Source organism: Natrix helvetica (genome assembly GCF_964273705.1).
Source record: "Natrix helvetica genome assembly, chromosome: 4".
NCBI classification, from domain to species: Eukaryota; Metazoa; Chordata; class Lepidosauria; order Squamata; family Natricidae; genus Natrix; species Natrix helvetica.
In genome coordinates, this window is record NC_138550.1 from 47,119,146 (window position 1) to 47,137,419 (window position 18,274).

The 18,274-nt window shown below is 34.6% G+C and overlaps 1 protein-coding gene across 1 annotated transcript in view; it reads right to left on the minus strand.

Annotated features, from left to right (window-relative positions):
* Nucleotides 1-18,274, minus strand: part of SAMSN1 (SAM domain, SH3 domain and nuclear localization signals 1) — a 38,542-nt gene that overhangs the window by 5,091 nt on the left and 15,177 nt on the right. Inside the window, exons 2-7 of the mRNA XM_081949895.1 lie at nt 12,607-12,678; nt 11,382-11,534; nt 9,097-9,229; nt 5,875-6,026; nt 3,961-4,167; nt 1,400-1,550 (exon numbers count right to left, since the gene is read on the minus strand). Coding sequence (XP_081806021.1) covers nt 1,400-1,550; nt 3,961-4,167; nt 5,875-6,026; nt 9,097-9,229; nt 11,382-11,534; nt 12,607-12,678 — 868 coding nt within the window. The remainder of the gene's footprint in view (nt 1-1,399; nt 1,551-3,960; nt 4,168-5,874; nt 6,027-9,096; nt 9,230-11,381; nt 11,535-12,606; nt 12,679-18,274) is intronic.

Genomic DNA, 18,274 nt, shown 5'->3' on the forward strand with positions numbered 1-18,274 from the left:
ATAAAGTAGAAAAACTACTATTCTACAGCAATCTGGAAGGCCACTATGCCATTGAGGACTTCATTTTTAAAAATCTGAATACATGTCTCCTGCTACATGTACAATGTCAGCAAAATAACACAAAACATACATATCTCTGATGCAAGATTTACCAAGGGCTTTAAAACTACAATCTCCTCATGAAACAATAGCCATCAAAATTCTAGCTCCAGGAAGTTTAGAAATAAACACCAACAAGACAATCTTGTTGACTTTTCAATCTTGAAGTTCATGGAGAATTATACAGACTGTGAGTCAATGTAGCTTATGGAGCAAGGTGTTACATAGGCCAATTCTTCAGACCCCAACAATGGCACCCCTCACTCCATATATGACTGAAATATACATAAAATCTAAGTTTTATTTGCAAAAAAATTAAGCATTATATGCTCATTTATGCATGAAAAAATAGATTTTTAAATTAGAAAGAAATGCCCATCTAAACCCAAAAACAAGCAAATATTGTCGCTGTTGCATATGAGCACTATCGTGGCACTATTCTGTTAATAATTGATTGATGTTTTTCTTTACAAAGTAGACAATTTGATGGCTCTCTGCTGTTAAGTGGCATATTCCAGCCCATTTCAGTTGGTTGATTCTCAAAGTATAAATATTCATTCTGACATTTCTGTGCTGATAAAATTAAAGTTGCCTTAGTTCACACTATAAATGATTATATACATATTTTATTGCATCAAACTTTTCTATTGTCTTTGGGTAATCAGCAACGGAATGTCCTTTCAGTTTTAATTCAGCTATTTTATAAACACCTATATTACACATACTTATCTTCTGTAGTTCCCTAGCAGCTCATTGAATATCTTCCATCCTAAGTGACTTATCTTCAATAGCACATTGACATTGTCCTGAATATGTGTATCTGTATGGTTTTCTTAATTAAAATATTGGAGCAAATGTGCCATTTCCATCAGCAGTGCATCCTATGCCTATGATGGGCAACCAGGGTAGCTCTGGAAGTGTACACTCTCAATATGATACTTCATAGTATTGTTGAGAAATACATATTCCTTCACCATTTCTAATGAATTATAGAAAGCTATTCTTTCATCCTTAAGATAACTTTAGCAAGTCACAGGATAGTTCAATTAAAATAAAGAAGAAGTTTGTCATTGATGCCAGTGATAAATGGATTTGATCTTTACAGTGATATTTAGATATTCTTTACATTATTTAAGTGATTTACACTGCCATCTACACATTTTAAAAATATTTTTGTGGGTTTTTTTCACTCTTAAAAAATGGCAAATTGTGCAATATATTAAAGCCTTCTGAGGCACATCCATAACTGTGTAATATATCCAACTTTCACCATTTTTCTTTACAGAAATGTCGCACATACTTTCAGAGTCCTGCAGATTCTCAATAGCTGAAAGTAGCCTCGTCCTGTCTTCTGGATCTTTGATGTTGAGTTCAATTAAATGCTTTTCATGTAGATCTTTCAAATCTTCTAATTTCTGATAACCATTTAACAAAAGGGTTGATAAATAGTCCTAGAGGGAAAACATTTAAAATTTCAATTGTAATAAAGATTGACATTTACTTTCTGCAAGTGCAAGATGGCCAAAAGGGCAGAGAGAAGTGAGGGAGACAGGTGTGTGTATATGGGGGGGGGGGGAGTTGAAACACATGCTGCAGTTGTAAATGCAGGTGGGCTGTTGCCAAGTACATGAATTTTGTTATCACAGGAGTACGGCAATGGCCATAAGTTTGAGGACTGGTCATAACTACCATTAATTAAGCACCTCATAATTTCAATCACTGAACAAACTAAAAGAGTACATCCTAATTTGAATACAAAACATGATCATCCTTGAAATAAAATTCATTGAAGTTGTGACATCAGTCAAAATGTGTCATAACCCATCAGTACTGTCCCGAGTATAAATAGCACAAATATGATAAGGCTAGTATTCTATACCTTCTATATGTTATTAAAAAGAGTTATGTGAAAGCTTTAATTGACTGTAAAGGTAAATATCTATAGGGCCATTTATTGTTGACTACAGCATATGGAAAATTAGATATAGAATTTAAGAGAATATATGGTAAAGAATGTGAATTATCAAATGGAATGACAGGAAAGAAAATAAAAATGTAGACTGATTGTAAAAATGAGAAAAAATGGATATACTAAAATGAAGATGCTTTTCTACAGTGGAAATAATGAAGTCATGCAGGAAATTGAAGGTATAGGTATAGTTATGAATGACAGAATTAAAATATGTATCAAGATATAGAAATTCATATTATCTAGATTATCTGGGTATATATGAAGCAGAAATCCAGAGATTGGTGATAGTTGCATACAAACACACAAATGCATGCATGCATACAGACAGACAGACAGATTATAAACAACAGATCCCACTTCCCCCCACCCTCTCTATTAATATTTATGATAAGCTTTATTGACATTGTTTTCATATAAATATAAACATATAAACATATAAACATATACACATATACACACTACACACTACACACTACACACACACACACACACACACACACACGGGTCTTTTCCCATGTAAGATTGAGATTGTCTTGGCAATGTTTCAGCGAGGTCTCACTTGCCATCTTCAGGCTGGATTTTGGGCTTAAAACTCACCCTGAAGATAGCGAGTGAGACCTCACTGAAATGTTGCCAATAAAATCTCAATCTTACATGGGAAAAGACCCTAATACAACAAGACCAGCATATATATATATATCTCCTGGACCCCACTAGCCAAAATAATTAGGCTGACAGGTCCCACAACACGCCTTTTCTGACAGCAAGGGTGAAATTAGCCAATCCCAGTGGGATGAGATGTCTCTCAAGCAGCCTTGATCCATGCTATGAAGGACTTCAAAGATGATTACCAACACCTTGAATTGCATTTGGAAGCAGACTAGTAATTAATGCAGCTTGCAGAGCAATGGTATTACATGGGCAATTGTTTGGGCCTCTAGAACTGTCTGTGCCAGCACATACTGCCCCAGCTGTAGCTTCTAAATGCTGTTCAAGGGTGGTCCCATGTAGAGCGCATTACAATAAGCCAACTGTGAGATGACTAGAACCTGAATGACTGAGCACAGGGACTCACGATGCAGAAAAGGCTGAAACTTGTGCACAACCTGAATTTTGCAAAAGCTCTCCTAGCCACAATTGCAACCTGCTCTTTAGTTGTGAATCCAGGAGAACCCCCAAGTTGCAGACTGGATATATCTGGAGCAGTGCTACCTATACAACCAAAGAAAACAAAGTCCCAGATCTTGGGATCCCATGCACCCAAAGCCATTTGGTCTTGCTAGTGTTCAGTCAAAGCCTGTTGTCCTCTATTCAGGCTTCCATAGCCCAGGCACCGCAACAGGGCAGCAACAGCATCATATGGATTACCAGCAGTGGAAATTGAATATCAAGTTAGGTATCAGTGGCATATAAGTCTAAGTGCTATTGCTAAGTGCTATTGCTATATTGCAGATATCTGAACCCATGGTGACGGACGATCTCACCCAGATTTCATGCATTTACATTTAAAACTAACTAAGTGTTCATATGGAAAATGGATAACTGAAAAACATGATTGGCTTGATTATGATAAAAGATTGAGAATTGGTGAAGGATACAAGGATGATAAGCAGATATAGATAAGGGATAGATTTTTATTTGGTAAAATCAAGAATTTTGGGGAAAATTACTATGTAGAAACCAAGTAATGCTACATAATTATTTACAGAACAATCAAACTGAATAAAATCCATGAATTCCAATTTAATTTGAAACAAAGTAATTCCCAAAGGTGAGAAATGCTGTATTAGTCTAAAGCAAGCCATGGATGTAGGCAGCAATTTAGACCTGGAAAACAAAACTGAAAGTGAAGAATAGTTCAAGTGCACACATTCCCAATTCTAGCTAACCTGGAGATGGATTTGCTCCAAGAATTCCTGAAGAGAATTAGGCTTGGTCCTTTTACTGTTCTTGCGAGGTTTTATCTTTCTGGGTGCAGATTCCTCTTCTGTAATCAGATCTACATAAATAAATTTGAAGTTTCCGACCTTGTTGTTTAGCAATCCAGTCCACATGCCCATTGGGGTTTTACAGATGATGTCAATTATATCTCCTTTCTATAAGAAGACCAAGAGGAAAATAGAAAACAAAGAATAATGTAATGAAGTAACAGATGATTGCTGCTTAATATGGCTGAGCTTTTTCCTTTGAAAGAAGTATTACTTTAAAGGAATGTGAACATGCAACTCAATACTTAATGTATATTTTCTATTTTTAAATAGATCTGCCAACAACTTAATCAAGCCAACAGGGAGATAGGCAGTTAAGAAATAGGATAGATAGATGATAGATAGATGATAGATAGATGATAGATAGATAGATAGATAGATAGATAGATGATAGATAGATGGATGGATGGATGGATGGATGGACAGATGGATGGATAGATAGATAGATAGATAGATAGATGATAGATAGATAGATAGATAGATAGATGGATGGATGGATGCTAGGTAGATATGATAGATTTTTTTTTCATGTTAAACTGTATCCTGAAAGTACAACATAATTAAAGCACAAGAGCATGGAGGACTACAAAATTCTTAATTCAATAGAAATTAATAAATTAACTGAAACGAACATAGACCCTCCATTTTAAAAGCACCAGGAAGCTTAACCTCTACAGGATGCTATAATTTTCATGCAGCAGAAGGGCTGCAGCTAAAAAAAACACCCAATGAACTATTATAAGCTTTGCATTTTCCATAGTCAACTTTAGTAATACAATGCACAACTCACAATAGTGCACACATTTGAATTAACTGCCTGCAAAATAAAGTGCATACTGTACAGCCTACTCACCCACATCAACTTTAACTTTCCCAGTGCAAAAGAATTGAACAACTACAAACCAGCAGTACGTTACCACAGACAGGCATTCAAGTATGAATACTAATTTTCTCCCACCCCCTTTGATATCAACATTTCACTCCTACATCATCCAATTCAGATCAAGCCAATAGATATATAATTAGAATGCTATTATGAGGGTTAGATTAATTTGGAGGGAAAGTCACAAAAACAGTAGTCCAATTGCAATGTTTGAAATAGCTGAAACACTGGAAAAACAGGTTTATAAAATGTTGGATCAACTTAGAAGCAAAACTTTAGAAATACACATTTTGATTCAAGATGGAAACATCTGAGTGACTGCTTCAAGGTCAAAATAATTTGTACAATCCTAGATAGGTGAGAAAAGAGATTGGTGGAAGACTAACACAGAAAAAGAGAATTGCCTTCTCCATGTACAATTAAAAATGATTTTCAATGCAGACCAAAGTAGTTGAGTTAGCACATTATGTTGGTTTTGACTTGATCCAAGACATGAGTTTATCCCATACTTAAAAACACTTGCATTTAATTATTACACTTTTGGAACGCCTGTGAATTTTCCCTCCAGCCAGTTTCATATTACTGATAAGCTTAGGGGGAGGGGGGAAATGTCATTTAGGCAGAAGTCTTTTTTCCCCAGGTTAAAATTATTACTTTGTTATTCCTACTCAGGAGTGAAATTCTTAATCACACTTTCCTTTGCTGGTGACACAAATATAAGCATCATCTTGTTTTTGTTAATACTGTATGGAAAAGTGAAACACCCCCTTCTGCTTTCACAGCGGTAGGTGAAGTAATATTATATAGCAGTGTCTTTGGAATCATCTGTGAACAGATACTAGCAAAGAAACTATAACAGAATTAGTAAATAGATCTATAAAAACTTAAAGCACAAAGTCATTAACATATGACATAGAATGAAGAAATCTTGCCTTGATTTTTAGAGAGTCTGAATCGTAAGGACTGGGAGTGAAGTCTGTGTGTACTCTGGCTCTGCCACAGAAAGGTCCAATATAACTGATTTCTTCATCAAACCTTAGACTGTCTCTGTTGCTTGTTCCATCTGAACAACAAGTTACACCACCTGGAAGCAATAAAAATGATTAATTTTTGTCTAATGTCTAAGATGGGAACCATGTAAAATCAAACTACTGGTACTCCAAAGACAATTTTGAAGAGATAGAATTATATATAAACATCTCTACCACAGATAGAGTCAGCCTATTTGTGGGCTAAGCCGAGGGAGCTGCCTATTGTAGAGACAGTCTGCAAGTTCTATTCCTGCCTCTTTATGCCATGTGTTTACTATGATATCACCAGTGTTAATATTCGTCTGCCAAACCAATAACCTTTTTTTTTACAATGAATAGGAGATCCCGTGTCTTTCCCCAACTCCGATAATTTGAATGCATCAAGAAAGTGAATATAATTTACTAAAATTAGCATTGGAATAGTTCTATTGAATTGATGAGTCTTAGTACTACTTAGGTTTGGCTAGATCATTTCCCATAATTTATTCACTCATATTTCAGACTAATTATTTCTGAGGCTATGTTAATAGATGAACAATGTGGTCCTCAAAGTCTACAAATCAAAAACACAAATGTCATTAAAATGATCAAACTCTGAATTGGCCAAAAGTGATCTGAGGACTAGAGTATAGATCTTCCTCAAAGCTGAAAACTAATGATATATATTTTAAATATATTATTTAAGCAATCAACTGCTGAATATTTCTTCTAAATTCAGCCATATGGGAATGAATTTTTACTGTACATGTTACTGAATACACTTTTAGATACAAGGACTGGGATGCATTGCAGAATGAAAGTTTTAGTTTCAAAGTTTCTATTTTTGGTTAGTGCTGAAGTGTCTTGCTTCAGTATTTTAACTAAATACTGTAGTATTCCAGTCAAATGCTCTTTTGATAACAGTGATACTGTGAATATATTTTCTCCAAAACAGCATACATAGCAAGCAAATAATTATACCTGATAAGTTTGCTGAAATTTATCTGGGAGAAGTCTAAATGGACTTGCTAGATTATGATATTTCTGAAAACTTTACAAGGAAATGAAGTTGGGCAACAGGAATTAAATTCAGAAGTAGGGCAATGATAAAATAAACCTATGCTTTCTTTTGTGACAATAGGATTTTAAAAGAAACTAGATCACCCTTTGGGTCATCCTACTTTCCATAAATAATATAGGCTGGCACTGTTTCCCCTCTTTTCACAACACTTGTTGAAGAGAAACTTGTTGAAGGTGCCTCCTTGGTTACATGCTGAACTGCCTACCAGTTTGCTTGGGGTAGGGGGAACAAAAGAATCAATGGATCCAGAGGTGATATTCTGCCGGTTAAAGACTGTTGCCCGAACTGGTAGAGCAAATCGTGGCTGGCCCAGCTCACCCGCCCTGGCTCTATGGCATCGCATTTAGCCACTTTTTTTTAGCCAAAGCGCATGCGCAGAAGGCTGAGCACATGTGTGGATGTGGCATGCTTGCCTGCTCACATTTGTGAACCCGTAGGGAAGGTAAGTGAATACCATCCCTGAATGGACTATCCTTGCTCCTTGCTCTGTGTGTGTGTGTGTGTGTGTGTGTGTGTGTGTGTGTGTGAATTTGTCAGTAAAATACATCTTAGTAAAATATCTACCAATTTTTGCTCTTTGACCATTGAGTCCCACCAGACAATAGCTCTTCCATAATTTTTATGTGTATCGACAATCAGATAGTTCAGGTCCTAACATGTACTTTTTATTGATATAATGAAAGAAAAAGAATTTTAAATACCATGCTCATGACTAGACCCCACCCCCAGAGCTCACTTCCAATAAAATTTATAAGGATTGGGCTATTTAATTGAATTTATGTTTCCATCCACATAATATTTCGTGGCCAAGGAACCAGGAAGAATTAGCAAGGTATTCTGTTCTTCAAATGCTTCACTTTCTTTTATCCAAATGTGCCTTGTATTGTGGCCAAAGGTTTGTGTTTCATCAGTCAAAAGCACTTTGTTCCCAAACATTTCAAACTAATTCAGACATACTTTAGGCAATTACTTTTGTAATGCAATTGAGTAAAGATTATATTCTGATAAATTTTACATGCAGAATATTGCTATATAAGCAATATTGTATTGCAGATGATTGGACAACAACTCCAGTGTCAGCTAAAATTTTGAGGAGCTTATTTGCCAATCTGTGAGTTCTAAATTGCCGATTTAGCCATTTTTGCACAGATTTTTTTTCTTGGTCTTCTGAATCTTGCCAAGTTTCATATAATTTCAATTTCTTAACAGTATTTCTCACTGCTGAAATAGCTGCCTGGAAACCTTTTACAAGTAATCCTCAATTTACAGTATAGCTCTTCATTTAGCAACAGCATGCATTTATGATGGTTGCCTCATCATGGGATCTTATGATTACCACCCTTCCTAGCGTGCTTTCAAGGAGCAAATGTAATAGTGAGCCCTGGATTCGATTCACTTAATAATCATAGCAAATATAGTTGTAAAATTTGGCATGACTTGCTTTAACTGCCTTGCTTAGCAATGGAAATTATGATCAAAATTCTGGCTGTAAGTTGAGGACTACTGTACTTAATACCATTTATATCCTATATATGCTTTGTAACAATACGGTGCTCCATTTTTAATTGTTCAGGCACAACTGAGAGATTATGCAGTTTTCTCACCTTTGGAACTATCTTTCCCTGGCTAATTATAGGTCTAATAAATCAATCACATGTGATATTATTAATGCTTTACTGTTGTAAAAAAAATAGTAGTGAATCAATTTGAAGAATTTCCAAAGTACTACATTCGGCATATTTATTTTTTTATTATGAATCTGTAATATATGTACAAAAATAGCAAATATGCATTGGTATTATATTATTAATATGCAGAGAGTCTACAAACTTTTTTTATTATTTATAGATACATTAAACAAACATAGATTGCCTGGAGGACATAACTTTTACATGGAAAAGATGGGAATATTTACTTCTAGAATTCTCTACCAGGCTGATCATCTACAATTTCTGGACTAGAAAAGGATTGTGTCATTTTCAGGCAAATTATTTGAATAAGGTTAACATTTTCAGTCAGTTACGCATGCACATATACTTTCTATATAATTATTTTTTACTTACTTGAAGAACTTTGGCCGCTGTTAAGACTATAGAGGCTGTCCATGGAATCACTTGCCTTTATAGAAACTGTGACTGGTTCTCCTCCAGGGTCACTGTCCCTATTTGAAGTAGAAAAACTTTTTCCCCCTTCATTCTTAAGGACGAGAGAGAGAGAGAGAGAAAGAAAGAGAGAGAGAGAGGGAGAAGAGGGAGAAGAGGGAGAGACAGAAAGAAGAGAGAGAGAGAGAGAGAGAGAGAGAGAGAGAGAGAGAGAGAGAGAGAGAGAGAGAGAGAGAGAGAGAGAGAACACATTTCTTTTAGAGTTGTTCTTCATTATACAATGTCCATTAATTGTTTTCAGACAAGGAAGCATTATAATAGCAAGACTTTATCTGGTCATTACTTACCATTTGATAAATAATTGTGTAACAATAGCTTCACAAGAACGTATAACGTATAATGTCAATTACTATTACTAACAGCTCTATTATTAACTCCTAAATAAAGCTAACCCATTTTTTCTTAAATCTTAAAACAAATTGATTTCTATGCATGAAAGTCTTAGTATACTTAAGATTTTCTATTGGAAATCACTGAATATAGTCTTACTTCATTTTTCCCACAATAGGCTACATGAAGAATTTGTGAACATGCATTTTACTCACAGAGGGAACTTGGGTGTATTATTTTCTGAATTAGAAACACTAGCATTATTTTCTTTCTCAGGACATCATTGTGTCATTTCCAGAAACAATTTCTTTCTTCAGTGCTTCACAATGCATTTTTAGAAGTGGTTTATATTTATATATTTTGTGTTACATATCTTTGCTTTAATGAATATTCAGTCTATTCTGTCTACCTTCTGGTAGACTCATTTTGAAAATTTCCTCGCAGCTACCTTTAGTACTTCCAACAAATCCTTCCCTTTCATTTTACAGACTTTCTCTGAACTGTTTCCACATAATTTTTTAAATTTTGTTGAACATTTGTTGAAGAACATTTCATTGAACATATTTTAAATTTTGTTTGATTGTATATGCCTAATATCTGTTTCAAAATTAAATTTGAACAAAAATATGGCTCAGACTATGTGCATATATTACTGAATAAATATATTAGACAATTCTGTAACTGCCTCATAAAAGGAATAAGTAAGATTTCTCAACATAAAACTCTTCTGAATATGTTCCATATGCATTTTTGTGTTCTCAGAAAATTTTCTAAATTCATATAGTACAGATGTAACAAGTAAGATGGCTGCTTTTACAAATATTTCCATGAAAGGAATTCCAATTCAACTTTACCTTCACAATATAAAAAAGTGAGATTCTGGAGAAGGAGGAATGGAGGCAAGGAAAGTCTTAAGCGCCTCTTTCTGTTTCTCCATCTGTTAGAATTGTATCACTAGTTTTTTGCTGCATGACTTTCCATCATGATATCCTTACACATAACCTCCTGAGTATTCATTAAAGCTGTAATTATGTGTTATCTAATTTCTGGAGAAAAAATTACTTATATTATAGTCTGAAATTGGTCTTTTTGAATAACCCAGATAGGAAGGAGCATGTTTTTCTGTTTTATCTGTGAAAAAGGAATGCCCTGAGACGAAGTTATGGTTTGCACAAAAAACAAAATTTTGCTATACTCTCATGATATGATACTCTCATTGGTTCTTTGGAAGAACCAAACACATTTTCTCATGGAAAGCCAGAATTGTTGTTGTTGTTGCATGGCTGTGGTGTGAGAGTATCTATGGAATATAAATAGATGAACATGCCTGCGAGGATCTAAGATTTAGTCAATGAGTTATCCACAGGTTGTTGATTTTTTTTGCTATAACACAATTACTTTCCTTTTTCAAATTTGGCCCAATAGAATATATTTATTAATAATCTTAGCTAAAGACATTCCCACTACCTAGCAGCAAAAAACTTAAAATTCAGGCACCTTATATTAACCCTTAAATTTCTTTTGTGTACCATATACTTAGATATGGAAAATTGCAAGTATGCAAGCAAGCCACAACAAAATGATGGTTAAAATAAAGTGTGTTTTCTGTCTTCTTCTTGCTTTGTCCTTTTTTCTTTCTTTCTTTGTTTAAATCTTTCCGAGTAGATGGTGTACTGGAATTGTAAATATATGCAATTTGCATAATTAGAGTCATAGATGCTGTAGTTGACTAAATGATCATTTTACGGAAAGGTTAAATTATAAATTATATATAATTTCCCAAGAACTTGCATAAAAAGGAACAAAAATGGAGCCTGAGTCTCAGGGTACAAAATAGTAAATTAAAAAAAGTTTACCATTTCCTCTGAAAGCGCCCTAATGTACTTTTTACCCATCTTTTTCTTCATAGTCATGGAAATGGCTCGCATCTTTTTTCCAATGCTTCCTCCATTGTTGGGTTTGTTTTGTCTCAATTCTGTGCCATCACATGTGGCATATACTTCATCTAGCTATTTAAAAAGAGGGCAAGAGAGAAACACTTTTAATAATTATATATACACACACGTATACTATTTGTATATATATATAGAACTGGTTGTATAGAGTGAATTGAAGCAGATCACTCATATGTGTTCTCAGAATTCACATGACTAGCTATTGTTTCCCAGTGCAAATTGTAAGCTCTATTCAGATAATATATTTCCCCTCTCTAAATTATGCTGTGACACAGCCAGCTATCCATAAATAATTGCAATTGTTTGCAGTCAGAATTGTATATACACACAGGTTTCCACATGAACCAGAATCCTGTAATCTCAAGCTTTCCACTGCAATCAATTACATTGTAATTGTGAATGACGTGTTTATTCAGTGATGTCATAATGAAAATCATTTGCTGCATTCTACATGGCAACATATCACCTGAAATAGAGCTCCACTTCTCTCATAGCAAAAGTTCCATCAGTAAGAATCTACAAGTTCAGCCACAACTTTTCTACTAAAAAATAAATCTTTTGCTTCAGTGAGAGAAGAATGTAAAAGAGGTTGCCAAAGAAGTACAAAAATCTTCCTAATGCCAGAGTAACCCCAGAGCCTGCAAGAGAAATATAATGCATGGCATTTGGTACAAGAGATTTGTTATCACACCCACCCTTCTTTTAACTTCTTTAGGGGACTTTGAACATTTTAAAAACAGAAGATGACTTCTCCTACTGAAAGAGGAATAAAATTTGGCAGAGTAGCAAAATGAACCAGGATTTGTTGGTTTTATTAGAATTCTTAGGTCATGTATGACTGTAGCATTTCAAGATCCTCAAAGCAGCAAGCACTAGTATAATTAATTAATAATACCACAGGCCCTTTGATCTCCATGCACTCTGGTTTAACAATTTGCATTTTGTTTGGATAAGGTGGAGTGGGAGTTTATTTTTTTTCTACAGCAAAATATTTTTCTCTTTTTAGAAGTCATAAACTTTAACCAAATGGAGCTAAGTTGATTATTTTACAAACTGTGTCTTCCATTATATATTGAAATGTCAAAGGGATGTGATATAAATGAACTAGATTGCACAATATACAAACCTCAGATGAATCATTTGGTTTTGATGTTGAGTGGTGTCTGAGATGGTCAAATTTTCCAAAGCTGCTTGACCTCTATAAAAAGGAAACCAAAGCTTATAGATACTGGATGCTATTGTTATCTTAAAAACTGATTCACTATAATCTGGAAAATTCATTTGTCATATATACAGGGATTACTAGGAAAAAAATCCTTAGATAAAATAACCAGATGTTTGCAGGAAGAGAAATTATCAGTTGAGAATACTGAATTGAATTGGGTGCAAATTGCTGAATTGAAAGTAATTTCAATCATATTCACCAAATGAGCTGGTATACTGTATTGTGAGGCTATATTAACCATATAAATTATGCAATTAATAACAATATTGTTGTGCAACATCCAGATTCACTTTTGGCAAAATGGGTGGCGATACAAGTTTCATAAGTAAACAAATCACACATTCACCTTATTGCCAAACATTGTTACAATTTTAGGTAAATAAACATAATCAAAATAATAGTGATTTTAAAGTAAGAATTATATATTTATTGTTTATATAATGAAAATCACTCCATACTTTACTGAATTTATCAATCATTTCTTTATCATCTTGTATATCTTCTGCGCTGATGCTGAAAGTGTTTTATGCTAGGGGCTTAGAGAGATTGTAGGCATTTCAGCCTTTATGTAACAGTAGTAGTGATCTGTAGAATAGTATACAATTGATGCTTATTGTACATTTTACAAAGCATCATCCTCGCAGAAATTTTACTTTAGAAGGTGTTTCAAACTACTCCTACATCACACATTTACTATATTTGTTAAGCCCGATTTCTTTTACATTCTTTAAAACTAAAAAAGTTGGAAGAATAATTGATAAGCAGTATAAAATTATAATTTAAAAATTACGTAGTTCACAATTATATATAGACCACACTTGCTAGTTTCAGCTTTAGTGTGAGTCTTTATTTTAGTTCATAAACCACATTAATCTTTAATTTTCAGAAGGCTAAAAATAATTTTGCAAATGGGGATGTGTTTCCTATATGATCTTTGCACATCTAGCCGAACTTACTGTAAATTTTCTATTATTTATCATAAGCAGAGGTGGTAGTCAGCCAGTTCTGACATGTTCTGGAGAACCGGTAGCGGAAATTTTGAGTAGTTCAGAGAACCGGCAAATAGGCTGGCCCTGCCCCCACTGCCCCCACTGCCCCCCAGCTGATCTTCTTTTGTTAGCCTGAACAGGAGAACAGAGCTAGAAAGCAAGTTAGTGGGGTGGGAAAAGAATGGGGATTTTGCAGTAACCTTCCCCCAGGAATGGGAAAGGAATGGGGCATTTTGCAGTAACATTCCCCTGCCATGTCCACAAAGCCATGCCCACAGAACTGGTAGTCAAAATTTTTTTAATCCCACCACTGATCATAAGTAGAAACACACAAACATACCCAATATACATAAATAAGTTGTCTGGAGAGCATTATTTTAATTCAAGGATTACAAAAACAAATTGCCTAAAGTCACTTAATTCCTTCATGAGTTAATATCAAATAAGATACAGATTTCTCACTAAATTGCTTGGACTTCACCTTTACAATTGCAGTCCCAAACATCAGGAACATTGCATATAATTACAAATTGTGTTCCTGACATGCAATATAAAATGATGTAGTCTGTGTCTATTTGTAGACAAAGCTTCATATTAAGCTTGAGACTGCAGTTTGAAGTACATTCATGTAAAAATAAATTCAGTTATATTTCCTGTCAAGGATACATATTTAGTATTCAGGATTTTTTTTTCTAATTACACTTACTTGACTGGTTTACTGAAAGCCAAGCTAACTATGAATCTGATGAGGTAGCAACCAGCAGTTCCTAGGCTGGAGAGAATTTTACAGAAATATGCCTCAGTGGTTCAGCTCAAGGCCACCCAGTGAACAACCATATGCCTGTTAACTCAGAAAGATAGAAGAAAAATGCATAGAATGTAAAGTTTGGAGCATATACCTATTTGAAATCTTTAATTTCTTTGCATTGCAGAAAGCAAACCATTTCTCTCTCTATGGTTTTATTCTTGCCTGAAGTAGAATCTAATTTAGCCATGTTGTATATGACAGTCTTTGGCCAAGTAATCCAGTTGTTAAGTAAGGGATTAAGTGTCTGGAGAACTGCAATTTACTGCAATGTCCTGATATGAAGGTTGACCCGATGATATTAAAAGTGTGCAAGTACTTAATAAGGAAATTTAAATGAAAGGCATGATTGTCATTGGTGTTGTGAATCCTTTCCCCACAGATTGTGGCCTTTCTAATCCTGCAATCTCTTTGGAAAAGCTGTTTCTATTTTCATATATTGCACTGATGCTTTCCCCTTCCCTATGCACCAAGGCCTCTTTCTAATGAATTCCTCATGACTGCTACTGAAAGAAGGGGGGGATAGAGATAAATTTCTTGTTCATAGTTAATGCCATATTCTTAAGGGTAAAAACAATAAGGCTGGGATATAAATAGATGATAGGTAGATAGATAGATAGATAGATAGATAGATAGATAGATAGATAGATAGATAGATAGATAGATAGATGATAGATTTGTTTCATGTTAAATTGTATCCTGAAAGTTCAACATAATTAAAGCATGGATGACTACAAAATTCATAATTCAATAGAAATTAATAAATTAACTGAAAAGAACACAGACCCTGCATTTTAAAAACACCAGGAAGCTTAACTTTTACACGATGCTATAATTTTTATGCAGCGGAAAGACAGACAGACAAATAGATAGATAGCTATTCCAACAAAACACTGATTTGCTAAAATTGACTTCTTTATATATTTGAAGATGTGTCCTCGGAGATACGACCGGGGGCAGCCGAGAGACACTGGGAGGCCCTGATTGGCCAAGGCACGCCTGCCGGCTGGCGGGAAAATTACACCCCTCTCATTGGTTCCCCGCCCGACAGCTCCAAGTATAAATAGCTGTCAGGCGGGCTAGTTGCTGTTCTGTTCTGCCTATATCTTGTAGCATTGTTGTTAAATAAATAGTTTGAACCTTCCACGCCTCAGTTATTCGTGGTGCACAGGAACTTAAGTACAGATGAAACTCTTGGAGTAAACAGTTAACATTTTACTTTAAGGGTTTATATACTGGCCTAGTGACCAATGTCTTGACATCTGATAAAGAACAACTCAAAAGAATGCTACAGGCATAGGCTCGCTCCAGAAATACAGATCTATGAAGCTGGTTTGATACCATCTGCTAAATTTGTCATTCGTGATGACCATGCTGCAGGATATGGGAAAACAGAAGGCAAGAAAGATCTGAGGATATCACCTACCATCCTAATTAACTAGACAAGGAGCAAGTTCATGTCATGATGCAGCACTTTCTGTATAGTCAGGATGCCTGCCATGAATTTTTGGTTTTTTTTTTTTTAATGCTGGTGTAATAGTGGGACATCAAGGAGCAAATGGGAAATAATGATTATTGCTGCTGTTTTCATACTCAACTGGAGCTTGGGGAAATCAGTTATCCCTTCAGAGTCTCATATGCTTTCTAAACAGAAGCCTTGGGCCATTTTGACATGTAATTTAGCTTAGTGTTGCTCTGCACTTATTAAACATTAATAAGGATTGCAGGCGGGTTTTTATCATTGTAGTTAATGGGTTTGTAGCACAGGAGAGCATTAAGCAGGCTTATTTCAGCATTCTGACCCCTAATTTTTTTCCGCTTCCCATTAAATAATCAATACAGCTGTCATTTTTTTTAAATGCATTTTAACCCACTGTTTTAGTTAAAAAAAAATCATGGAAGAATATGTATCTGTTTATAAGTGCTTATGAAACATGATTATTGCTTGCTTCTGCATTGCACGTGACCCACAATATTAGCCTCAGCAAATTTCAACTTCAGGAAGCTAACTTAGCAACACGCAAGCTTTCTTTCTTTCTAGTATCAGCTACGTTTTTAAAGCAAGTGCAGTCTCTTGGAAACAAGAATGGCCCATTGCTTTTGACACTGGCATTCAGAATCCCATAAGATTAAGTGATTCCTTTTGGCAGAATGGCTACATTAAGCAAATTAACCTCCCGAAACATAAATTGCTACAGGAGCGACAGGGATTGTTTGCACTCATTAAGAGCAAAACTCAGAAAACCCAAATGTTCTTTCCAAACTCTCAGATCTTTTTGATTGAAAATGCACTGGAAAATCAAAGGTTAGTCATTTGTTTTAGTTGCATTTTCCCCTTTGAAGCTGTGATTCAGTGCATAGAAATCACCTTTTCCTACTGGTCAACTGATCAGACTGGAAGCTGGCTTTCTACTACTATTAATAGCAGGAAATCAAGTCATCTATTTCTTTTCATAGCCAACTTGTTACCTGAATGTCTGCCATGAGGCTACTCATTGAATTCAGAGGTGAATATCTGGGTAAATTGTGTGAGGAAGAAAAGAATTAAGTGTAAGGGTGTTCCTGTGTAGCCGAGTATGAATTGTGAATTGTGTGAATAAATACATGGACATTTGCTGTCCCAACTCCTAAGCTAAAAAGCAAGCATACCTGTGTAAGCTGTTATATGTGAGAGCATTAATAAATTAGAGCATCTATGCAATTTATACTATGGTGTATTATTAATAATTAATTAATTAGAGACAATTTGAGGCCTTCTCATCTCTTGATGATTCTGAGAAGCTTACATATAAAAGAGAAACAATACATATAAAAAGAACATGGCAAACCAAAAACAACAAACCCTCAATCCTAAACTAGAAAAAAATTAACTAAACTAAAATGGGCTCCACCCCACCCCATCCCAAAGCTTGTGAAAACAACAAAGTTTTTTGAAGCTTATGAAAAAATGGTGGGAGATACCATTCCAGAGAGCAGGTACTACAACAGAGTTGGCATGCATCTTAGTTTTTATAAGAAAACATTATTTGATGGATGGGACTCAATGCGTCTACAGGCAAAAACAATTGGATTGGATTGATTATACAAACTGTATATAACTCACTAACTGGTAGGTTGAAAAGGTCCTACAATCACATGTTCATCTGATGTAAATCCCATTAACCACGTTTATCTATATTTCAGACTGAATTGACATCAAAACAGTATATAATATACATGGAAAATATTGTTGCTTAGCTTGCTACAGTTCTTTATTTTGGATCAATATATTTTATCTTAGCATGAAAGTCTCTAAAAACATCAATATGATTGTCAGTCATCTCTCTCTCTCTCTCTCTCACACACACACAAACACCCCATATAAACCCTTTCAGCTTTTCATTTTTTCCAAATCTTTTAACGCAAAAGTGCTATTGAATAAAAAATTTATACTGAATGAATAAATAAAATGAACATATGGTTTTGTGCTGATGTTTTATTGTATTATTCAATGCCTATATATATATATATATATATATATATATATATATATATATATATATATATATATATATATATATATATATATATATATATATATATATATATATATAATATATATATATAATATCATATTTTAATTTTAGAAGAATATAGTTCATCAGGTTTCTAGACCTCTTTCCAGTATTATATTATATTCCTTTATTATATTCTTATGTTGTATATTGCAGGAGTTGTCAACATCCAATATTGGGCAAAATTAACTGTACTGCTTATAATGAGATTCAGGACAGCC